The 22,416-nt window shown below is 43.2% G+C and overlaps 1 protein-coding gene and 1 long non-coding RNA gene across 2 annotated transcripts in view; both read right to left on the minus strand.

Moving 5' to 3' along the window:
- Positions 1-22,416, minus strand: part of nwd2 (NACHT and WD repeat domain containing 2) — an 83,397-nt gene that overhangs the window by 37,387 nt on the left and 23,594 nt on the right. Inside the window, exons 5-8 of the mRNA XM_085139918.1 lie at positions 19,719-19,835; positions 5,264-5,467; positions 4,139-4,289; positions 1,668-2,257 (exon numbers count right to left, since the gene is read on the minus strand). Of these exons, the coding sequence (XP_084996044.1) occupies positions 1,668-2,257; positions 4,139-4,289; positions 5,264-5,467; positions 19,719-19,835 (1,062 nt within the window). The remainder of the gene's footprint in view (positions 1-1,667; positions 2,258-4,138; positions 4,290-5,263; positions 5,468-19,718; positions 19,836-22,416) is intronic.
- Positions 11,950-19,679, minus strand: LOC146521959 (uncharacterized). The gene is made up of 3 exons (XR_014870539.1): positions 18,497-19,679; positions 12,781-18,398; positions 11,950-12,739 (listed from the first exon to the last, which is right to left on the minus strand). It is a non-coding gene; the product is annotated as an uncharacterized LOC146521959 (long non-coding RNA).

Below are 22,416 nucleotides of genomic sequence, written 5' to 3' on the forward strand. Positions count from 1 at the left end.
AGACAAAAGTGGACGAAAGAGAGGCAAACGTGTGGCTCCACAAGTATAATTATAACGTAACATAGACTATATCGATATAAAGGATATTGTCACATTCGAAATCTCGTATGAAAATATATCGATATTTTTTAAAAACTCGATATATCGCCCAGCCCTAGTTCAAATACATTTATTTTCTTACTAATTTGCTGTAAGTGACTGGAAACTAATACACGGGTTAATGCTGAAGTTCAAACTGAGCATTGTTGTTGGTACCAAAGATGCTGGTGTGAGTATTCCATAAACTGCCGATCTGCTGGGAGTTTTCCACTAACCATCTCTAGAGTTTAGAGAGAACGATCTGACACAGAGAAAGATCTCTGTGCGAAAATGCCTTGTTGACATCAAAGGTCATCAGAGAAAGAGCAGACTGGTTTAAGCTGATAGGAAGGCAACAATAAGTCAAATAACCTCTCGTTACAGCTAAGATATGCAGAAAAACACCTGCGAATCCCAGAAGCAGATGAGCTGTGGCAGCAGAAAACTACACTACGTGCCTCTCCTGTCAGCTAAGAACAGGAAACTGAGGGTAACATTTGAAAAAAGATTCACCAAAACTGGAAAATAGAAAATTGTAAAAATGTTGCCTAATCTCATGAGTCTCGATTTCTGCCGCAGCTTTCAGATGTTGGGCCAGAATTTGGTGTAAACAACGTGAAAGCAGTTCAGGCTTGTGGTGGTGTGATTGTGTATGACCACAGTGTACCATCTTCTGATGGTAACACAATCATCTCAAACTGGTGTCCTGAACACGACGAGTTCACTGTACTCGGACGGCGTCCACAGTCACCAGATCGTAGAAAACAGATAAGCAGTCCTATAGCAGTTAATGCTAAAACTGCTAATGATTAAAGGTGTAGTTAAATTATTTAGAACCATAGATCGTTTTAATGTTGCTGTTTAAACTGCAGCTTCTTCTTACACCCTCCCACTCATCCTTTTACTTTTAAGTTTAAAACTTTTCCTGTCGTCTCCCGGAAATCTTTACCACTGAACTTTAGGCTTTCATCATCATTTTGTTGCACCTTGTAACATTTTTATACCACCTCTATAGCTCAGCTTTTGGGCAAATACTTGAATGGTGCGTAAAATAAATGTGAGATTTATTACAAAGGTTGGACAGGCGGGGTGGATGTGTGGGTGTCTGCTGTGTGATCTTGGCTACAGTGTGATCTTAATGTAGCCGGGCGGCCAGATGGCACACAAAAGCCGGAGAGTGAACAGAGAGTGGGGTGCGTGTGCACAAAGAGATGTCCACACACACACACACACACATTGGCTTCCACTGAACAATAAATGTACCCATTGCAACTGTTTTAATAAGCAAACTTTCCAGAAGTTCCACACAGATGTAGGCAAACGTGTACACACACAGTTGCATGGCTTCATGGGAAATTAGAAGCATGTGCATGGTGATGGACTGCCTCTTGGCAGACACACAGATGGTCAAGCAAGCGTTTGATGAGAAGAGATGAATAGTTGCACGCCCCCTCATGCTCTGTTGTACAAAGATGGACACATGCTTGGATCAGACAGACAAGCGTGAACGCACAGCGAGAGCCAAAATGAGAGGAAAACTGAGACGTGGGTGGCACAAAAAAGACGAAGTTACCGCCTGTATGCCTCACCTGTTTTGCCACCTCGGACAGCAGCAGCGTCTTTCCGGTGCAGGGTCCCCCGTACACCACTAGAGGGCTCGTCCTGCTCCCCTTAGATGGCATCAGATACTCCTGCACGTAATCCAGAGACTCGGTCTTGTACTCGTAGAGGGCCGCATAGGACTTACAGAGGGACAGGTGCTGCAGGATCTCGTCGTACAGCGGGTCAGACTCCGTGTCAAAGTTCTGCTGGACCGTGGCCTGGATGATATCCACCATGTCCTCGTAGAACTGCTTGCACAGACCTTCTACATAGTTGCTCTCCACTTCTTGGGAGTAGCCTAACTTCATGTCGCAGTGGGTGACAGAAGAATAGACGCGGAGATTGGAGGCGGCCACGACCGTGGGGATGAACTCATCCCGCACCTTCAGGAGGCGTTCGTAGGCCTCCTGGTTGCGCATGACCCGATCGCTGCTGACCACAATGTCCATGTAGCGAGCCATGTCAGGGAGTTTGGCGAAGCGGTCAAAGTTGGAGATCTTGCGAATGTAGCAGACACATTTCCTGAGAAAGGCAGGCGTTTGTTTCCCAAGGGCAAAGTCTAATTCATCCTCCAAGGCTGAAAGAAGAAAAAAGACATTTTTTAATTGATCATATTCGAGTAGCACACAAAACCCACGAGCAACCTGCAAAGGTAAAAATTCATGACATGACATGAGCAGAACGGAACAGGTTTAAGGAGCTTTTAGCCTTCCATTATATTTCTCTTGAATCTTATTCACAAGAAGGTTTGTAAAAATCATACAATGCAGCTTTACTGAACTGTATCACAGGCTCGCCCACAAAGAGCCCACTGACTGAAAATCTGCTTTCAGCTGAGCTCACAGGGCAGTCTGCTAATGATGGAGGGGAAGAGACAAAGAGTGAAAGGAATGCTGGGAGTTCTGGGAGACGGCACAACTTCCTCCACAGACTCTTCAACTAAATTGCATAAAACTAGAAGCTTCCTTGTTATCTAAAATGATAAAACTCTAAGCGACACTCCTTAATTAGCTTGTATTATTCCCGATTTCCACAATTTAAACGACTAAACTGTGCCTGGTTGATAAGACTGTCATTAAAGTGTCATTAGTAGTGTGTTGCTTGCACTGTGACAGCATCAGAAAAGAAAAGCAGATGGACCGCCTTTTATAGAGGTGACTTTTAATGCAGAGAGAGTCAGAAAATTAGATGCAACTTCAGCAAGTTGTAATGATTTTAATTTCTTATTTTATTCATTTTAAACATGCATGAGGAAATATGGCTGCCCTGAGAGTTCATTTAGATTTATATTCTATTACTCACATTGTATACTTGCAATGACACATTGTTCTGCAGTCACACTAGAAAAACACCATGGTTGGAGACTGCAGCTGCAACTGACCAGAACTGCTGCTGCAACTTTGTGCACTTAACTCGCAATCCTTGCCTTTGAAATAACTGCTTCTGAGACGGGGACCAGGTCTGCACCAATTGCAGTCAGTTGCTGTCTTCGAAGCAACTTTGGTGCATCAAAGTGGCAATAAATAAGAAACAATCAGAAGCCAGTCTCTAGTATTCAGTCGGTTTGTGATTGAACGCAGTCACGTTATCAACTGTGTGAAATCTGCTTGTGATGAATGAAATGCAAAAATCTGTTGCCGTCGACTTACAACCAGGGAAAGTGCCACCACATACATCTCCATTTAGACACACCCCTGCTGCTATGGGGCACAGACAACACAGAAAACAGACTCGCGACAATAATAATAATAATAAATAATAATAAAAAGTTGTGAAAGGCAACCATCAGCTTCTTTTTGATTAAAAAAAGGTTGTCTGACACTGCGACACGCTGCTTGGATAAATAACTCGGAAGAGAAGCGAATATGTGATCGATCAATCACTGTCGTCCGCTGAGGTGACTCTGATAGATCCTGATTGCATCTCATCTCTTGTTATCAATTTAGTTACAAGATGACAGGCTCACTTATTAAATATACGGCCTCTGCTGTGTGATTTTCTGTTCCCCGCAAAGGTTAATGTTGTTTTTATTCCAGCCAGTTGCAACTTTGGCATATAAGTGTTCTTTAATTGGGTATTTTATGTTGTGTTTTATGTTTAATTTATTGATTAGGAATAAACTCACTGTGTGTTTTATTTACTGTAGCAATCGAGGCTGCGACTAACAAACTTTTTTCATTATTGAAGAATTGTAAGGAGAAATTAGTTGGCTTTTTTTGTAGCATCATTGTAACAACCCCAAGCCGACTTTTTAAAACTTGAAAACATCCAGCGAGGTATCACAGAAGAAACAAATCAATTTTTTAAAATCTAAAATTCCAATAATTTTCAAAAACCAAATGAAAAGCCAGAAAGATAAAAGTGAGCAGCAGTCCAGCAGACAGAGACGTGATCCTACTTGAAAAGAAGGTATTGAGAAAAGTATCACACGAACAGAAAAAGCAGACGTGAAATTTACCAGAGCAAAGGAATTTCTTGGCCTGAGCGCTCTTCATGGTCCCTTTCTCTTGCAGCTGCAGCACCGCCGTTCGGAAGATCCTCTTGATCTCCTCTGACACGTTCCTCCAGGCCTTGTCGTTCTTGGTCTTGACTGCGCTGCTTGACTCCATCTAAGCAGAAGAGGGGGCAGAGAGAGGACAGTCTGACTGTACAGCACGGACTCTTACCATGTACGGAGCGAATGCTGTCACTTGCTTCTGTGCAAGAAGACTGCAAATATGTGCAGCAACACAGGAAACATTCAAGCGTTTCATATAAAAAAAAGCTCATCATAAAGCTGACTTTAGCTCCTCTCCCTTTAGGTTCATTTTATTCCGATTGGTTGCCACATGCAAACAGAAGGTTTGAAGAAAAGGGGGTGGGGCTTCTTTGCTCATAAAGATGAACATATTAGAGCTATTCCTCTAACTGAGAGTCACTCAAAAACTGTCTACAAAGAAGCATGGATGGTCTGAATAGATTACTTGGACTTATTATATATGCCTCACTAGTACCAGATTAGACCCTGTTTTGCCTTCAGAACTGCTTTAGTTCTTCATGGCACAGATTCAACGAGGTCCTGGAAACATTCCTCAGAGATGAGGAATGTTTCCACAGCTCCCATTCCACCACATCCCAAAGATGCTCTACTGGACTGAGATCTGATCACTGTGGAGATCATCTGAGTACAGTGAACTCATTGTCATGTTCAAACAACCAGTGTGAGACATTCTGAGCTTTGTGACATGTTGTTATCAGAAGATGGGTTCACTTTGATGCAAAGTGTGCCAAGAACATATTGCAGCAGAAATTGAGACTCATCAGACCAGACAAGATTTTTCTTGTCGGTGTGGTATATATGACAGCGAGTTAAAGGCAGACCTTGGACGTTTTATTTAAAATAAATGTTGCTAACAGATTCTTTAAGTGGCTATTCAGGCTGGTTTGCAAGGATGTGAAACATTTAAAAAGACAAAGTTCCCTCATCGACCTCAAAGAAGAGCTGCTCTTCTTCTATTTAATTCATTCCACACAAAAATCAAGGACACAAACGGCTCGAGCCTCCTGTTAGTGTGACTGAGTGCGATTGAAGCTCTGGACTCACAGAGTTCTGGTAGTTCTTGAGCATTTGGGCTTTGGGTTTGAGGTAGTATGCGGGTGGCACCGAGTTTTCATCCCTGCAGTACCACTCTTCCAGGATGTGTGTGTCCAGCCCTGCCTCCACCGCTGCATCCAAGATCATCTCAAACTCCGCCGATTCCACCTCCCCTGGCACTCGGATGCTGCCGTACTTTTCTCCCACCAGACCCTGATGGAAAGAAAAAGGAAAGAGAGAAAGGAAGAGGGCGTGCAAGGTGAGAAGGAGAGGCAGGAAATGCGTCTCGTCGCGACAGTTTCGGGGGGTCTATTTTTTGGATCAGTGGTGCGGGGTGAATGGCAAAGTCAATGATGCGCACAGCGCGACTTATTTAAAGCAATTTCAGAGCCACGGGCGCACACGCAGTGCGGTGGGCACATCAAGCAGCCACTTTGTGACGGCAGGGATGTAACTGCCACTGCAATCCCCACTCCCGTGTGCACCGTGCTGAGCGATGACAGCTTTATCGAGGATGGAAATTGCTTTACGCGACAGTTACAGTAAGGAAATGATGCGCCTCTTTTCCCCACACAGAAATATTTAGGGTTCAGAAATAATGCTCACCAAAAGTTATTCACTATCACACAAATATCACAACATACAGTGCTGTGACAGAGAAACCTTTAGTTTACAGAAGGAGACACAAGCTTTCCACTAGTTAGTTATTTTATTAGTTACTGTTTGCTTAGCGCTTCATACATGAGCCAGAAACACTCAAGACATTAAAAAAGCAGGTAAAGAACCATGAAAATGTCCTAATACTGTTTCACCTGTTCTGCTGACTTCTATACACTTATGTTCCCTAACAAGTCTGTCTTTTGTCTGGTCTTCTTCGCCTCATCCCCAACCAGTCGCAGCAGATGGGTCTGGTTTAGTCAGAGGTTTCTTCTGGTTAAAAGGGAGGTTTTGCCTCCCACTGTTGCCAAGTGCTTGCTCACAGGTGGCTGCCTGATTTTTGGGCTTTCTCTGTGTTATTATAGGATCTTTAACTTACAATTTGAGACCTCTGCTGTAGCAATTTGGCACTATTTTGATAAAACTTTTTTGAATTTATGAATGGATCCAAACGAGGTTAAAAAGGTAAATGGACTGGTTCTTATTTAGTGCCTTCTTACTATACATGAGCACCCAAAGAGATTAATACATCATGCCTCATTAACAAGCTTTTTTTTTTGCACAAGGAGCAATTTTGGTTTCGGTTTCTTGCCTATGGGTACTTTCGTATACAGACTAGAGCAAATCGTCAACCTTCTGATGAGTAGATGAGTTGCTTTACATCCTGAGCATCAGTCAAGACAGTGACTACTCATGTTTGTGTGTGTGTGTTCAGATGCTTGTTAATGCACATATGAGCTAATTACATGGCAGCAACTTGATGTTTTCAGCTGCTATATTGATGCTATATGCTAACCTGTCAGGATGGACTGATGATTACACCGTGAGGTGGATAAGCAGTATACGCTTTTACCCACAGAGCTCAGAAACTTTTTTCGTGACAACTCAATCAAATTTTTGTCTTTTTACTCAAACAAAAAGACTTTTTTACTTGTTATGCCAACCAAGTGCTAGCAACTTGTTACTAATGAAGTGGCCGGCAGGTATGCATGATTTTCTCTTCATGCTGTATGCAGAGGTGCAGACAGGCAACCCCTGGGAGTGATCTGTATTGCAGTGGGTGGGCAGTACACAATGAATACCGTTGCAGTATTTTTAATATTTCCTAAACCTATGCTAACACGATGACATGAGAAAAATACACTTCAAATTATTTTGGTGCCTGTTAAACAGTATTGTACGTGTCCACAGGCAGGTTTCTGCACGCAAGCATGAAAACGAAAGTGCTCCGACTCTCCTGCAGGCACAAACACAGGCCTGTCGGCATCCTGCTTTCAAACTGAAACCAACCCGGTGGCTAACATGCAAACATTCTTATATATTATGGAAATATATACACCTGAATATATGTCATTTGAAGAGGGAAATAAGGCATGAAGCTGCCATATTACACGACCAATGGTCATTTTTCAGGAGTTTGCAGAGGCATCTGATTTGCATAAAGCAGGTTAGGCTTCAGCTTCATGCAAATAAGCAGCTGCCAACTCGGCCCTTGTTGCTCGAAACTCAGTGTAGATGTTTTTATTATAATACCTGTTCTGATTTTTCCTGAATCTTGCCTCTGACATGTGCTTTCAATTCAGTAACAATTAAAATGACTTAAAAACTGAACATTTTCAGAGGTTAGCGCTGTTGCCTTACAGCAGGGAATGGTCTGGGTTTAAATCCACCATGTGGCTGGACTGCGTTTGTGTGGTTTTACCACCTTAGGTATTCAGGTTTCCTTTCAGAATCCAAAGAGATGCAGGCTGTACCCCGTCTCCTGCTGTCTCCATGCAGCTGGAATAGGCTCCAGCCCACCTGCAACCATGAGGGTGATCGAAGTCAAGCATATATAGATATATATATTCAAATAAAGCAGAGTGCACCCTTAAACATAAGCGACGATCTGAAAAAACAGATTTGTTCTGCTGGTGCACAAAAACATTTGAATGACAAGCGGCTGTAAAATGCACAGACATGGACCAAATTTTCTAATTCTCAGTAATAAGCAGTATTAGGGAAAATAAGCAGATTTGCTTTTCATATAGAGCAGACGGGGCTGTTTTGAAGGAAAGGAACTGAATGCACTAATTAAGGGGAAGTGTGCCGATTTTGAAGTTAGGATTGTGAAATTGAATTTGTGTGCTATAAGTAAAGGTTATTATCACCACCATCATACGCCAAGCCAATACCCACAATCTCATCCACAATCTTCTAAGTCAGATGCAAGAACACTGCAAAGAGTGGACGAATAATTAGGCGGCATCGAATCAAATCACAGCCTCTTCATCCCGCTATTATCTCGAACTCCGCGTGGCATATCTGCCAAGAGTTCCAGTGAGCCGTCGAGCTTTCCGTCAGCTTTGGAGTGACAGCACATTCAATACCACTAGAAATCCTCTGGGCCATTTTCTGGCGCCTTTCTCGCTGCTCTCTATCAGCCTCATCTGAGGACAATGAGAGCAAAAATAAATAAGACACTAGAAGAAATTCTTTGTAAAACCAGCTGATCTTTACTCCCCGTGTCATGACACAGACCGTGCGAGCTACAAGCCAAATGACGGCGAGCTCCGATGAGCGGGAAAGCCACGGCGACAGTACGCCCCCCTCTTCAATAACGATTCAAAGCCGCTCCACACTGGACTTCTTGTTCTCTTGGCAGTCGCAGTGGGAGCAGATGCAGAGAACGATCAGATCAGTAGGATGGCCTACTGTCGCCTGTTTGAGATTCATTTACATTCAACCAGTTTTGTGTCCATGTAGCGAGCGTTCGTTTGAACGTACAAGATGGTTGTGTCAGTTGCTTCGGAGGAGGAGGTGTGCCATGTTTGAGTGCAACAGCAGATTAAAGATGGTGCTCTGGCAACAAAAAGCAAAGCTAAGGGCTTTTATGAAACAACGGGCTTAGCGCTACTGTGACTTTATTTCCAATAAAGCAAGAAGCCCGTTAAGACAAGAATGCCAATGTAAGAGCAAAATAAGTGCCAGGCAAATTTAAAAGACAGACACAATACAAGCAAGAAATGTCAGGAGAAGGCTGGGATTCCCCCCGTGTGCGCGACTCCCCGCCTGCTCTTCCTGCCAAAATAAAGAGTTTCACAGAAAAGTAGGGCAGGCTGCTCGCTATCTTCAGTTGTGTCATGAGCTGGATCCAAGCCCAAAATGTTTCAAGTAACGGATGAACTATTTGACTCAGAGTGCTGCAAATAAGAGAATGAAGAAACCCATGTGGTTTCTTGTCTTTTTTAACATTTGCACTCCAAAAACAAAGACAAAAATATCGCATTTCCTTTTGTTACTTAAACCAACAAACAGCCTGAAACCTCGCTGAGATCAATGTGATAAAACAGGTTTTGTGTTCTTTATAAGCAGCAACATCTGAGACTGAGCTACTGGGACAGCATGAAGATACAAGTGCGGGAAGTAAGTGTGCAAACTTTCAGCCACCAAACTGGATCTGTGCTGTGGTGTTGGTGCCTTTTGGAAAGATTTTCAGTGCCCTTTGACCTTTTCGTTAGGAACATTGAGTTGGACCCAAGTTTGCGCCTTCAGAGCTGTTTTAATTCTTTATGGTTCAACGAGGTGTTCCAAACATTCCAGATTCCAGGTTCATGTTGACATGTGGTTCTTATCCTGATCGAAGCAGCGATCGGAAAACTGGTACACTCTGTTCATAAAAGGATGGACATGGTTAGTAACAATATTTAGGTGTTTAAATGATGCTCTGCTGATACTAAGGGGCCCAAGGGGTGCCAATAAATCCCCCCCACACACATACCATTACACCACAACACCTGTTGTTTACACCAAATTCTGATCCTACAATTTGAATGTCGCAACACAAATCAAGACTCATCAGATCAAACAATGTCCCGTGAGCCCACCAAAGCTGAGGCCTTAGTGTCCTGTTTTTTAGCTGACAGCAGTCGCACTCGGTGCGGTCTTTTGCTTTAAGGTTCAATGTGTGTCCAGAGATGCTCTTCTGCATTTAGGTTACTCTTTCTTTCCTGTCAGTATGAAGCATTCTGGTCACTTTCAGACCTTTTGCTTTAAACCATAGAGATGGTCATGAGGGACAATTTCAGCAGATCAGGAGTTTATGAAATAGACTAACAACCATGCCACATTCTTGCTCATTGTGATGCTCAGTTTGAACTGCAGCAGGTCGTCTTAACCGTGTCTACGTGTCGAAATGCACTGAGATGTTATGTGATTGGTTCATTAGATATTTATTCCAATGAGTAGTTGAACAGGTGTACCTAATAAGGTGGCTAAAGTTTTTTCTTTTTCTGAGGAGAAACTGTCCAGTGGGCTTGTACAGAACTAAAACAACACTCAAACCAACTGATGATCACGTTTTCCTTTTTAAAGTGATCTTGTTGGGGTCCCTTGAAGATTTTATAAATTTAACTCTTTGTCTGATTGACAAACGCTGTGAGAATCTGTTTTTCTCATGCAGTGAGTCTATTTGCTTTAATAACTGGACAATCTAATTTAATCTGGAGGTTAAATTTGTATTTCAGCATTTGTATTTTCAAACATATTTTAAAAATGTAAAAGTCTTGGATAGCACTGCCTATTCTTGTATATCAGATTGAGTTTAAAGTAGCCTGGCTCTATTGTAGCAGCAAGTACAACAGAGTAGAATACAGTGGATGTGCTCTAATGAACTATAATAATAATAATAATAAGTGCTCCCATTGATCTTAGAATGAATGGCCATTGGTTGTCTTTGTAGTTAAGCTAGCTGATGGCTTTCTTCAGAGCCAAAAGAATCACAGATGTTCTTCCACTCCTCCAAACTCTATATTGAACTCACCTCTTGCTACAGCACCATACAGGCTGCTCAGGCACATGGAGAAAGCCACAGAGTTCAGCAGTTATCCACATTGGGGACACTCGGGTGGGCAGTGACCATTTTGATCCAGCCATTTTTTTTTACTTTATGTAAGATCAACCTACTTCAGAATCAATGTTTATGTGCAGCTTAGATCTTCCAGGAACCTGCGAACACTGAATTGCCCTGCAGGTCACCTCATCTGCCTACCTCAGATGACCTTCTGTGACTCACGGCACTGCAGTGATGTGTCGGAGAGGATGGAGGCACTGGGCTGAGCTATAGTAATACTGAGTGTGTGTGTGTGTGTGTGTGCGCGTGCAAGTGTGTGTGAGAGAGAGCTAGAGAGAGGAGAGAACAGTCACTCTCCAAGTTGCTGACAAAGTCTCTGTCAGCTTGCATCCCAGTGATGTAGGGTGAATGGAGTAGTTGTGTGCATGCATGTGTGTGTGTGTGTGTGTGTGTGTGTGTGTGTGTGTGTGTGTGTGTGTGTGTGTGTGTGTGTGTGTGTGTGTGTGTGTAGAGATGGGGATTAGGATAAAACCATCTGATGTTTCCTATCAAGATTACAAAATCAGGTGTTCAGATGCCTACACAGACGCTCACACCAATCCACCCGTCTGTAACTTCTGTCACCCACTTAGCTTACTCGAGTCAAACTGTAAATGGAGAAACAAATTGCAAATATTGTCCGGGTGGCTTCAACACCCGTGTCTTAGTCGGAGAGCAGACGCGCAATGGTGGATTACTGCTTAGAAGCTGACAACTTCCTTCTTGTGTGTGTGTGAGTGTGTCACTCCATACGCTAGTCTTTTGAGAGAAGTTACTTCTTATTACACTTTAGGAGGTGCAGAAAACACATGAAGCTAAAGTGGCAATAGCAAAGCACACAGTGGCCAAATGGCAGTGCCAACTCTGCCTCCCTCCCTCTTTCTCTACTCTGTTTTTTTTATCCTTGAAAGGGGGGGGGGGGGTGATGGTAAGGGGCTATATACTCTGACTAAGTGCACTTTATCCGATGAGCCAGCTGAGAGAGGCAGCAAAGATTTTGTGCACAGCTACAGTATGAATTAGCAAATCAATCACTCACACGGTCAATTAATCAATAAAACACACAGTCAACTGTTCGGGTATTTGCTGCATAAGCTTTTGCACAGCAGAGGGAAATATGGCTCTGAACAGAAGCAGATGATGAGAGAGAAAAACGTCTTTTTCTGACACTCAGAGAGCTGTGTTACATCTCACTATGTGCAAACTGGAGCCTATCAGCATGTAGTATGCGCCAATCGTCACGGTAATTTTGCAAGAAATTAGTTTTGCACCATCATTTTGACTTCACTAGAACAGAACGGTTAAAAAACTGTTCAAATCTGAACTGATTTGTGTATCATCCACGTCATACTGTTTCTTGGTGCAGTCGCCTTCTCCTCTGATTCATCTACTGTCCATTTATTTCTTCTGACTGGCTGTCCTAAATAGATAGAATAAACCAAAGGTCCAGCCTTTAGAGCTTATACATGACGCCAATGCAGAAGTGCAAACACAGCATTTTTTCTAGGATCTACTTGAGACTGGCTCCAAAAGGACTCCTGTGTTACAGCATGAAAAAGCATCTTTGGGCCTAAAAATAGTTTTTGCTTCCTGGAGTGGGGTGAAAATGTTTTTTATAGCCCATCGATCCATTACTGAGTGACTGATAGGTCTTCTAACACAGGCAGCTGAGACTCATCCACGACTTGGATTGGACTTCTTCAATGTGAGTATGCTGTTTGTTATATTTGGAGCACAATTAACGTATTATCTAACGAATGTTATGATGTTGCATCCACCCAACATGTTTGTGCTTTTTATGGGGGAGTGAAATTCTTGGATTTTTATTAGTTGCTTAGCACTAATCTGATATGCATCTCTGTGCATTGCACATATGCAGTTTATAAATCCAGTTTGATAGCCCAGCTAAACAGCACCAGCTGATTAGGGCACTCAACTCTCTCATCCATGTATGGTAACTTGTGGCTTCAAAAAAACAACACTGTTAAAAGCGAAAAACTTTTAAATGCAGATTTCGAAGTACATGTATGATACGCTAGTATATAATATGAAATATGGTAAGTGAATCCAAATGCATAAGTGCCTTAAACCTGCCCTTTTTTAAATTCACTTAATTCACACCCCTGCAGTACCTTTGCAGCCCACCAGGGGCCCGGGCCCACACTTTGGGTTTCACTGGTCTGGGAAAACGGCCCGATGACTCTGTGAACACTTCCTGCAGAGTTTATGATCCATCTTGTAAATTTGGGTCATTCTGAGTGTCAGAAAGGAGGGTTGTCCAGGATGTGCTCATTGGCTAATGATTTGATAAATCATTAGCGAATGAGTGGGTGGGTTCACATTCAGATCCGCCCCCTCACTTGTTACAATTTTGATACACCAAGAGGAAAAAAAATAATCTCATCTAATGAGGCTTCAAAAATATGACTTCATTAATGGCCTGGTGACAGTCTATAGTATGAGCAACAGGAGGGCGGAGCTTCTTTGCAACCTGTGTGTTTCTGTGTATTTAGGGTATTTACTTCCTTTGACATCAAACAGAGCAACGAGTGAAGAAAACTGCCTCAAACTCAGCATTTAAAGCCGTCTGAAGGCCGAGCTTTGCACATGGGAGGTCTTCTTTAAATGAACACTGGAACAATATTTCAGTCCCACATGTGTTTTCCTACTGCTTTAAGAAGCCCTTAAAATATATCCTAATTACTCCTGCATGAGTAATGCATTGTATAAAAAAAACTGCAGCAACCATTTGAAATTTATGAGCCTTTTATAAAAATGAAACTCCATATCTGTGGCATGATTTTTTTTTAAGATTTGCAGCTGAGTGGGAACAAATGCGTTCAGGAGAGTAAGAAAATATATCCAGATGGACTAAAATAACAGTAGATGATCTGGATTTTGAGTTGAAGGTTAAGATAAAGAAATAAAAGGTCAAGAAATGTTTCCACCACTTGAAAAGCATTTGATTTTCTGAAGCTGTGAGGAGCAGCTTATCAGTGCAGTCAAGAGCTGGGCAGGTTTAATACTATTATGCATCCTGACCCTCAGTACAAACACTGTGGCCAAAACTTGCTTAGAATAAGCGCGTCGGATGGATTTGCATAAACACATCACACTGTCCAAGAAGCTACGCTTGAATCGGAGCAATCTTTCCACAAGCATGAAGACACAATTTCCAGTATCATTGAAGAAAAGAGGTCTGGGATATCGTATTAGCGCTTACATCATGTTAACTGAATGGAGGAGAAGCAGTGGGAAACAAACGCGAGCTACAGTATCCTCAACTATCCTCTTACATCCAGTAAAGCTGCCGTGCGGGCAGCAGAGCCGGAGCAGTTTGCTGATACGTGTCCTTCAGGCGATCGTCAAGTTTTAGTTTTAGTTTAGTTTTTTTGTAACGGGGGGAAATCTGAGACCACTGGAGAGCGGAGGACAAGAAAAGGAAAAGGAAAAAAAATAAGTCATGGCTCATTGTCATGCTTAATCTCCGGGTCAGTGACACCATCACCATGCCAACCCCTACCATCGCCATGGAGACCAGCTTTATTGCATCGACAGGTTGGAGAAAAGCCCCTCGTAGCCAGGTGTGTGTGTGTCTGTTTCACAGCCCCGCACTGCCACCTGTCTTGTGTTGAGTTGTGCATTTTGAGTGACGCTCGCTGCAAGTGACTGAAAGACTGACACATCCAATAACAAAGCTGGTTATATAACAGTCGAGCCTGTCTTATGAAGTGAGGCGACTCCAAATCTAGATGGCCGCACATTCTCTGGTGTTTCTCTCGCTAACACGTGCAGTGCTGTGAAAAACATATTTGTCACACTGACATGTTTCAGATCATCAAACACATTTTAAATACAAAACGCAGTTTTTTAAATCATGTCTTCATTTCTTAAGGGAAAAAGAGATCCAAGCGTACTTGGCCATGTGTGGAAGTAACTGCCCGCCCTTGTTAAATCATGAATTAACTGTGATTAGCTGCATTTTTTTTGACACACACAGGCCTGATTACTGCAAACCTGCTGAATCACCTCAACAGAACCTGTGTGATGACGTGAAGCAGGCTGAAAGATCCCAAAAAGCAACATCACGCCACGATCTAAAGAAGCAGCTGAGAAACAAAGTCACTGACATCTATCAGTCTGTGTTATAAACAGGTGATGCTTGTGTGTGACAGGTGATGCAGCTTTGCTGATGTTACTTAAAGCTGATGGTGGGAGGAGCTAAGATGATAGAAAGGCAGGAAACGAGGAGGCATGTCATCCTAATTAAAAACAGCCTGCATGTGTGTGCTGCAGCTGGGACACCTGCACCTCATCATCTCATCAGTGAAAGCTGTGATGCCAGACTGAAGCTCTCAGCCCACCTTCATTTTGCTTCTTTCCTTTCCATCCACAGTTACACGTCTGCCTGTTCGGCTCCTTCTTCAGCCACACGCTCCTGCCAGGTTCACCGCCATTCCCCACTCCCGTTCCCACCTGCTTCAGGCTCCAGCCATCATCAGTCTTTCCAGACCAGCCACATCTCCAAGAGTCTTTTACAGTAAACATCCTAAAAGGTTTCTGCGTCTGGGTCCAATTACTTCATTTATTTTCCAATTTTATTTTGCTAATTTACTGTCACTGAGACTTCTATTCAATTTAAACAGTTGCCTCAAGGCACTTTTAAATATAAAATAAAGACCCTACAATAATACAAAGAAAACCTCAACAATGAGACGACCTTCTTTGAGCAAGCGCTTTGGTACGGAGCCCCACAAGGGATATGGGAGAGAAAAAATGAAGATAAACTTTTGCAAGATAGTTTTAAGATTACTCTTTCTTACTCTAAGTAGCTGCCACCATGGTTGGAAACTGGAATTGGCTGGGCTATGAATTATGGGATAGGTTGAAGAACGAAGGATACACCGACCCATCCATCAAATTCGGGGTTAATGAAGGACGCATTTGGAGTGGCCTTCAAATTGGAACAGCCTATGTCGCCTGGCTGTGACGTAATCGACCTTCAAATGCGACCTGCGAAGGAGCAGCCTATTTTGCAAGATCTCGCAGAAGTTAATCTTTATTTTTTTTCTTCATTGTCCCTTGCGGGGCTCTGTACTTTGGCGACAGTGGGATCCTTTTAACAGGAAGAAACCTCCAGCAGAACCAGCTTCAGGGAGGTTGGTTGGGGTAACCCCCACCTCCAACCATATGGGTTTTCTGCATTACTGTAGGGTCTTCACCTTGCAATGTAAAATACCTTGAGCCAATTATTGTTGTGTTTCACTACAGCACTAAAATTGAACTAAACTGAAACTTGACAGCAGAACTCTGTAAGGTTGTGGCTTGTTCTGCTGAAAACTTCACATATTGTAAGAGAACAAACGTGGATCTTTACCTTATAGTATAAAGCACCTTGAGGCAACCATTGCTGTGATTTGAATGTGAACATGTGGCCATCTCAGTAGCACAATATTGCAGTAGTTTAGTTAGTGCATGCAATAGTGTCGGTTACTGCATTCACTGGGCACAGATCAGTCAGGAATGGCATTAAAGCTGCCAAACAAACCATGCAGCGCTACCCGCTGTGGCGACCCCTTGTGGCAAGAGAGAAAATGAACGTTTTTGTTTCAGTTATTAGAAGCGAGATATGTTAGACAAGGTGTCAAAGCTGTGAGTTAGAATCTGAGTACAGCACAGCATGGAAGCATATGTAGAGAGCCATGTATGTACCAAACAAAGTGTAAAAGGTTTCCTGTTGTTTCACAGATCCTCTGTAGCAGCAAGAAACACACCTACACTACACGTCAATCCTTTCCCTCTGTTCCCTCTGTTCCCTCTGTAGTGTCTGCATGCAGAAAGAAAATGTAGCTTTTCATAGTTTATTCCTTCATCTCTTTCCTTTCTTCTGGCCATCCCTCCTCTCTGGTCGATGCACTGGGTTCTGTGACAGTCATTGTGGGCTGCATACCCGGCAGACCTGTCTGTCTTTGAAGTCTCCTCTTACTGCCACGTGTTTGTGTATGTGTGTGTTAGCTGGGGTGACACTTGGACAGCCCCTGAGAAGGTCTGAAGATAGTACATGTGTCTGGAAACCACGAGAGACTGCGGCTGAGTTTGCAAGGATGTAAAACACACAAAAAAATAAGATAAATAAACGTAAAGGATGCAAAATGAGAAAACGGAATCCACACACAGCCTCACATCCTTAAAACCTACAACCTACCTTGTTGTTGAAACAACAAGACCTTAAATTCTGTTGACATGCTCCCCATCCTCACATATATATCTAGGTCTACCGCCCTGTAAAAATAAACGGGACTCCAGAGACAGCTCAGACAACCCAGAACTGTCATAAATGAGGATCCAAGTCCCAGATCAAAGGGCCCGCCGCCGCCACTTTGAGCTCCCCAGTCCTGGAAACGGGGCCGCCATCCCGCCCGAACGGCCTGTGTGGTGACGACAGGGAGCCGCGCTGCAGGGAGCGCAGCAGCTGGCTTTGACAAGTCTGAATGGGACTTAATCCTGTGGAGGTATTGCGGACTCCTCGGCATAAATACATTCACCACGGGGAGCGCAGGACTAGAATATTCTATTAAAGATTTAAGCAGCCAGATGGGGGAGGATGTGTGCATGCTTGTGTACGGGTGTGTGGAACAGTCTCGATCACCCAACGTTAGAAAACACCCGAAGTGATTCTCAGTCTCCCTCAGGTCACTGTGCTCTGTTTGCAACTTCCTGTGAGGGTGTTTGTTTGTAAGCTTGAAAGTGGGATAGAAGAAGAAAGGTGGATTGGAGACAGAACAAAGAGGTGTGTGTGTGCACCTGTGTCTACTTTCCCTGAGTGTGCAGTGTGGTGTTGCTTGGAGGTCAGTCGGGGTTAAATTGGTGAAATTGCAGCAGGGACAGAGAGCGGAGAGGCCGACGGGAATGAATGGAATCAGTGCGGCGTGTTCAACACTACGACCAACACCGGGCAGCGGCACAAAGAGGAGGTTGTGCCACTTCCTTTTAAATCGCATGTGATCATTTTAGGCCAGTTTAGCCTGATTGGGCTGTCGCTACATCACAGAAAGATTAGGAAACGCTGCGACAGAGTGCCGGGAGAAAAGATGTCGCAAGAAGTGCACTTGCATAGAAATCTTTGAGCTTGCAAACTGTTGCATATCCACTCAAACCGCTTACAATGGTTACAGCAGCTTCACTCATGCTTCAAGGTGCTACTCTCTGCAACCACTGCTAATACAGCACTTCATCTAAAAATGTGTGGTGGAGTAAATGCTGTGGCATGGGCAAGCAGCACCACCAGTGGAACCAAGTCACTAGTGTTTATTGATGGTATATTTGGTATATAAGGTATATTTGTGGATGTTCTTCAATGATCTCAACCAAACTTTTGAGTTATAGAAGACAAAACTGAAGGCAGAGACCTCCAGACAAGCAGCAACTGCAGGTGTCTGCAGTAAAGGCCTAGCAGAGCATCTCAAGAGAGGTAACACAGCATTTAGTGATGCCCACAGGTTCTAGACTTCAGCCAATCACTGACTGGAAAATATTTTCAACCAAGTATTAAAACCAATCCTCATATTTAAGATAGCGAATCTGTCCAGTTACTTTTGAGCATCTGAAAAAGGGCGGCTACGTATAAAAATGGCTGCAATTTTAACATTTTAACATTGTAGCCTGTGGAGGCTGATGTGCACTTGGTGGACTTTTGAGGAACTGCACACTTCAACTGCAAAGGCTTCATTTTTCAGCTCCAAACAAAAGCTTGACTCTGGTTTCTCACTTACTTCCTCAGCTGGGCCGAGGTCGGTTTACGTTCAAGAAAACTGATGAGTTAGGAGTCTCGATGCCATATTAAGAACTATTAAATATACTGTATCCGTCCAGCGAATTAAATTTCCCCATGCGGCAGGTGTCTTGTTTTAATCAGCTGGAGGAAGTGCTCGAAATAAGTAGCATCACTCCACTGGATACGAGGTACGATGAATCTGAGATGTAGTGAAATGTGTTTGTGACAGACGGCGATGACAACAGCTGAATTAGAATAGCAGTAGGCAGCAGTGCGTGGACGATAGGAGAAGAAGGAAATACATTCCGTGGATGGGGATTATTCCCCATAGAGACCAGCGCTCCTGCTACACCCATAATGCATTATGTCTCCCTGTGATCTCTCACCTCAATTTCAACCTCTAGAAACGGATCTGTTCCATTTGAATAATTCACCATCAATTTCTCTTCCTGTCGTCTTCCTCGGTGCAGTCCTGTCTCCATCCTTTCCTCCTTGGGCCTGGTTTTTTTTTTCCTTTTTATGTGCCCTAAAATTATCTAAAAAAAGATCACTGAACTGTCAAGCGTAAAGATGTATCACGCCATTCTCTCTCCTTCCAGACGTCTTCACATCTTTAAGCGCATCTTTAAGTTTGCATTGAGCTTTCAGCGCTAATACAATAGCCATTTGTGGGAAATACTTTCATATCATTCATGCTGACAGGCGACAGAGCATTTTTGTTACTTTGGTGAGGTAGTTTTATTTTTGTTACCGTTCAAATGCTATTCTCTGAAAGGAGGATGGCCCCTTTAACAACTGTACACGCTGAAAAACAGAAAAAAGGCAGACCGCGTGTTGTCGTATTGTCCGCTGTCAAACAGAATAAACACGCACACGCACTGCTTGCACACACACTGCACACAAAAGCTGCACAAAAGGATTTCGAAGGTTCGTCAAAGTCTTTGTTTCAGCACAAAGACAGGTCTAAAAGTAAAATGTGATTTCACTCAAAGGCACGTGAGCCCAAAAACAGCCCAGTTTTAATCCCACATCAGAGGCAAGTAAGGAAATCGAATCACAGTCGCAGAAGGAAACACTTTCTTCACAGAGTTTTGCACTTATCGTGTAAACACAAAGTCAACAGATCATTAAAAAGGATAACCTACGCAGTGCACCATACTCACGACAAAGCACGGTCCAGCCGAGGTCTTCAGACATTCCTCCAGGAGTTTCATTCTGAGTCGCTGCAGCTCTGGACTGTCCCACTCCTCTGGATCGACTCCCCAGTACAGGTCCACCACCTGAACACGCAAACAAGCAATTCTCAGTTTTAATAAGAACAAAGACAAATTAGAGACATGCAGAATCATTATTTTTCTGGAAATTGTGCCTTGCAGCATCTTAATACTTTTTAATTCATTACCAGTTTAGGCAAAATATATTATTATTCCCATCTGCACTCATTTAAATTCGGTGCTACTTTTGGAGCTACAGTTAGCATGGCTCATGTCTCAATAGCTTGTAGAACCACCTTCAGCAGCAATGATTTTATCAGTGTGTCACATGGTTGTGGAGGATTTTTAGCCCAATTTACAGAGCTGCTGCCTCAGTTCATTGAAGTTGCATTTCAGTCACGCTGAGGTCTGGACTTTGACAGCAGTTTGATTCTTTTCTTTTTCAGCCATTCTGTTGCAGATTTGCTGTTGTGCTTGGGCTCACTGTCCTGTTGCATGACCCAGTTTCAGCTCTAGCTGTGGGACAGATGACCTCACATTTGACTCTAGAAAACATTGGTGTACAGAGGAGTATATGGTTAATTCAATGACTGCAAAGTGCTGAGATCCTGTGGCTGCAGAACAAGCCCACTCCTCCACCACTGTGCTGACAGTTGGTATACGGCGTTTATTCTGTAATGCTGTTCCTGGCTTTCGACAAATATGGCGCTGTGCATTACAGCCAAACGTCCTCACTTTAGTCTCGTCCGTTCTAAAGGACGTTGTGTCAGATGTCTTGTTGCTTGTTTAGATGCAAATGTGCAAACCTAAAATGTGCTGCCAAGTTCTTCTTGGGGTGTTTTTCACACCTGCAGAGTTTAGTCAGTTTGAATCAAAGTCAGGTTTGATTTCCCCTTTGTGAACACAGTAATTACACCTGGGTGTGGACCAAAACAATCACACAAAGACTCTGTAGAGGGGGTGGTAGTGGCCCGGTACCGAGCTCTAGAGCGGTCTGTTTATGGTGTGAATTTGATTTGAGCCAACTACCAGGTGTACGATGAAAATTTAAGCTAAACGCCTACCGTACACAGGTATGCTTTACTTTCTGGGATGCACCAGACTACTATAGATGTGCAGAGTATACAAATCATCAGTACGGGCTAGCAACCAACCATAAAATTAATGTAAATTCTCTCTGTATTTATTCTGTCACCCACAAACAAAAGAAACTAAACCAAAGCTACAACTTTACAAACGCATCAACATCATGAGTTCGACCAACGTAAACCAACTACAGGTGTGAAGACCATCCGACTGCCAAAATGTATGCTTTAATAAAGGTGCTCACAATTACTGATGAACAGTTAAGTGTATTTCTTCATTCCTATGGAAGCAGTAAGGGTGTAGTTTTTACGGAAAACCTTTCAGAAGAGAGCAGGACACAACAGCAACAATTATGATGCCACATCAAACAGAGTGGGTTGCAAAGCAGCTTGCAGTGGTAAACGAGCCATCAGCTGAGGCGGGCTGGCACTAAGCTCCATCATCATTATCTAACATCCTATAGCTTACTTAAACTAATCTCATAATCAGTCTCCATAAGAAAAGATTAAATAATTCACTGAAGCGTTCTCCTTTTCTTTAAAAAATAAAATAAAACTATGGATCTCGTGCTGTAGCTGGAGAATCTTTGCAGATCCCAGAAGCCTCTCTGTTTGGCAATAATTAAAAAACTTACAGAATGGCCAGTTTCTGTGGACACACTGAAGCATAATAAGCTTAGCCATATAAAACAGAGGAAATCATTTAAACAAAGTAGTAATGTATTCACGGAAATTTAAGGAAAACTGATGCCAAGTTTTGTCATTTCACAAAAGGGACCACGTATAATTAAACAAAGCAAAACTGCTCAAAAGGGGATCAGCGGGATTAAAGTCTGCAAATCAGTTGAACCAAAGCCAGTACTTTCTTTAAACACACACACCTGCTTGCTGTCAATGAAACCCACTACACCAGTCACACACACACTGATCCTCCCTCAACACATTTGTCACAAGTTTTGGCAGTTGAGACAAATCCAACTATAAACACGCCGCAGGGAGGATTTCTCAGTAGATGAGGGAAGGCTGAGGGAACGCCTGTAAAAATGTGAGTGTGTGTCTCCACCACGATGCTGCTGGTTCAGGGCTCACCAACTACCATCTTCCTGAAATCAGCCCGCTGGATTGGGCCTGACTTGTGAAGACTCAAGAATAATGGATGGATGGATGGCTACACATGATAGCCTTTTACTACTTGGAGCTCACGTTTCAGCAGCCTTATTGTATGAGCATCATCCCATGATTCTTCCCTCTTCTGCTGCTCGTAACTAGCTGTTTTTCCAGACTGACTGCATGCTTGCTGAGCGTAAGGAGCAAAAAGGAGGTTTTTCAGAGGGTTGAGATGAAGCCAAAGTGATACAGCATCGCTGCTGTCTTCCTTCATGCTCTGCTGCTCACCACACTTGCTAGTTCAAATGACTTTAGCCTGGCACAATGACTGACACATCCGCAGCTTGGCAGAGAACAGCAGTGACTGGCAGGCCTATATAACTGGACAGCAAGGAAATTGAGAGTGTGGGACAGTCTGGGAGATATTCGCTTCTCCCATTATTGGTAAGAGCAGC

The sequence above is a fragment of the Neolamprologus multifasciatus genome, chromosome 3 (genome assembly GCF_963576455.1).
Source record: "Neolamprologus multifasciatus chromosome 3, fNeoMul1.2, whole genome shotgun sequence".
In the NCBI taxonomy this organism is placed as follows: Eukaryota; Metazoa; Chordata; class Actinopteri; order Cichliformes; family Cichlidae; genus Neolamprologus; species Neolamprologus multifasciatus.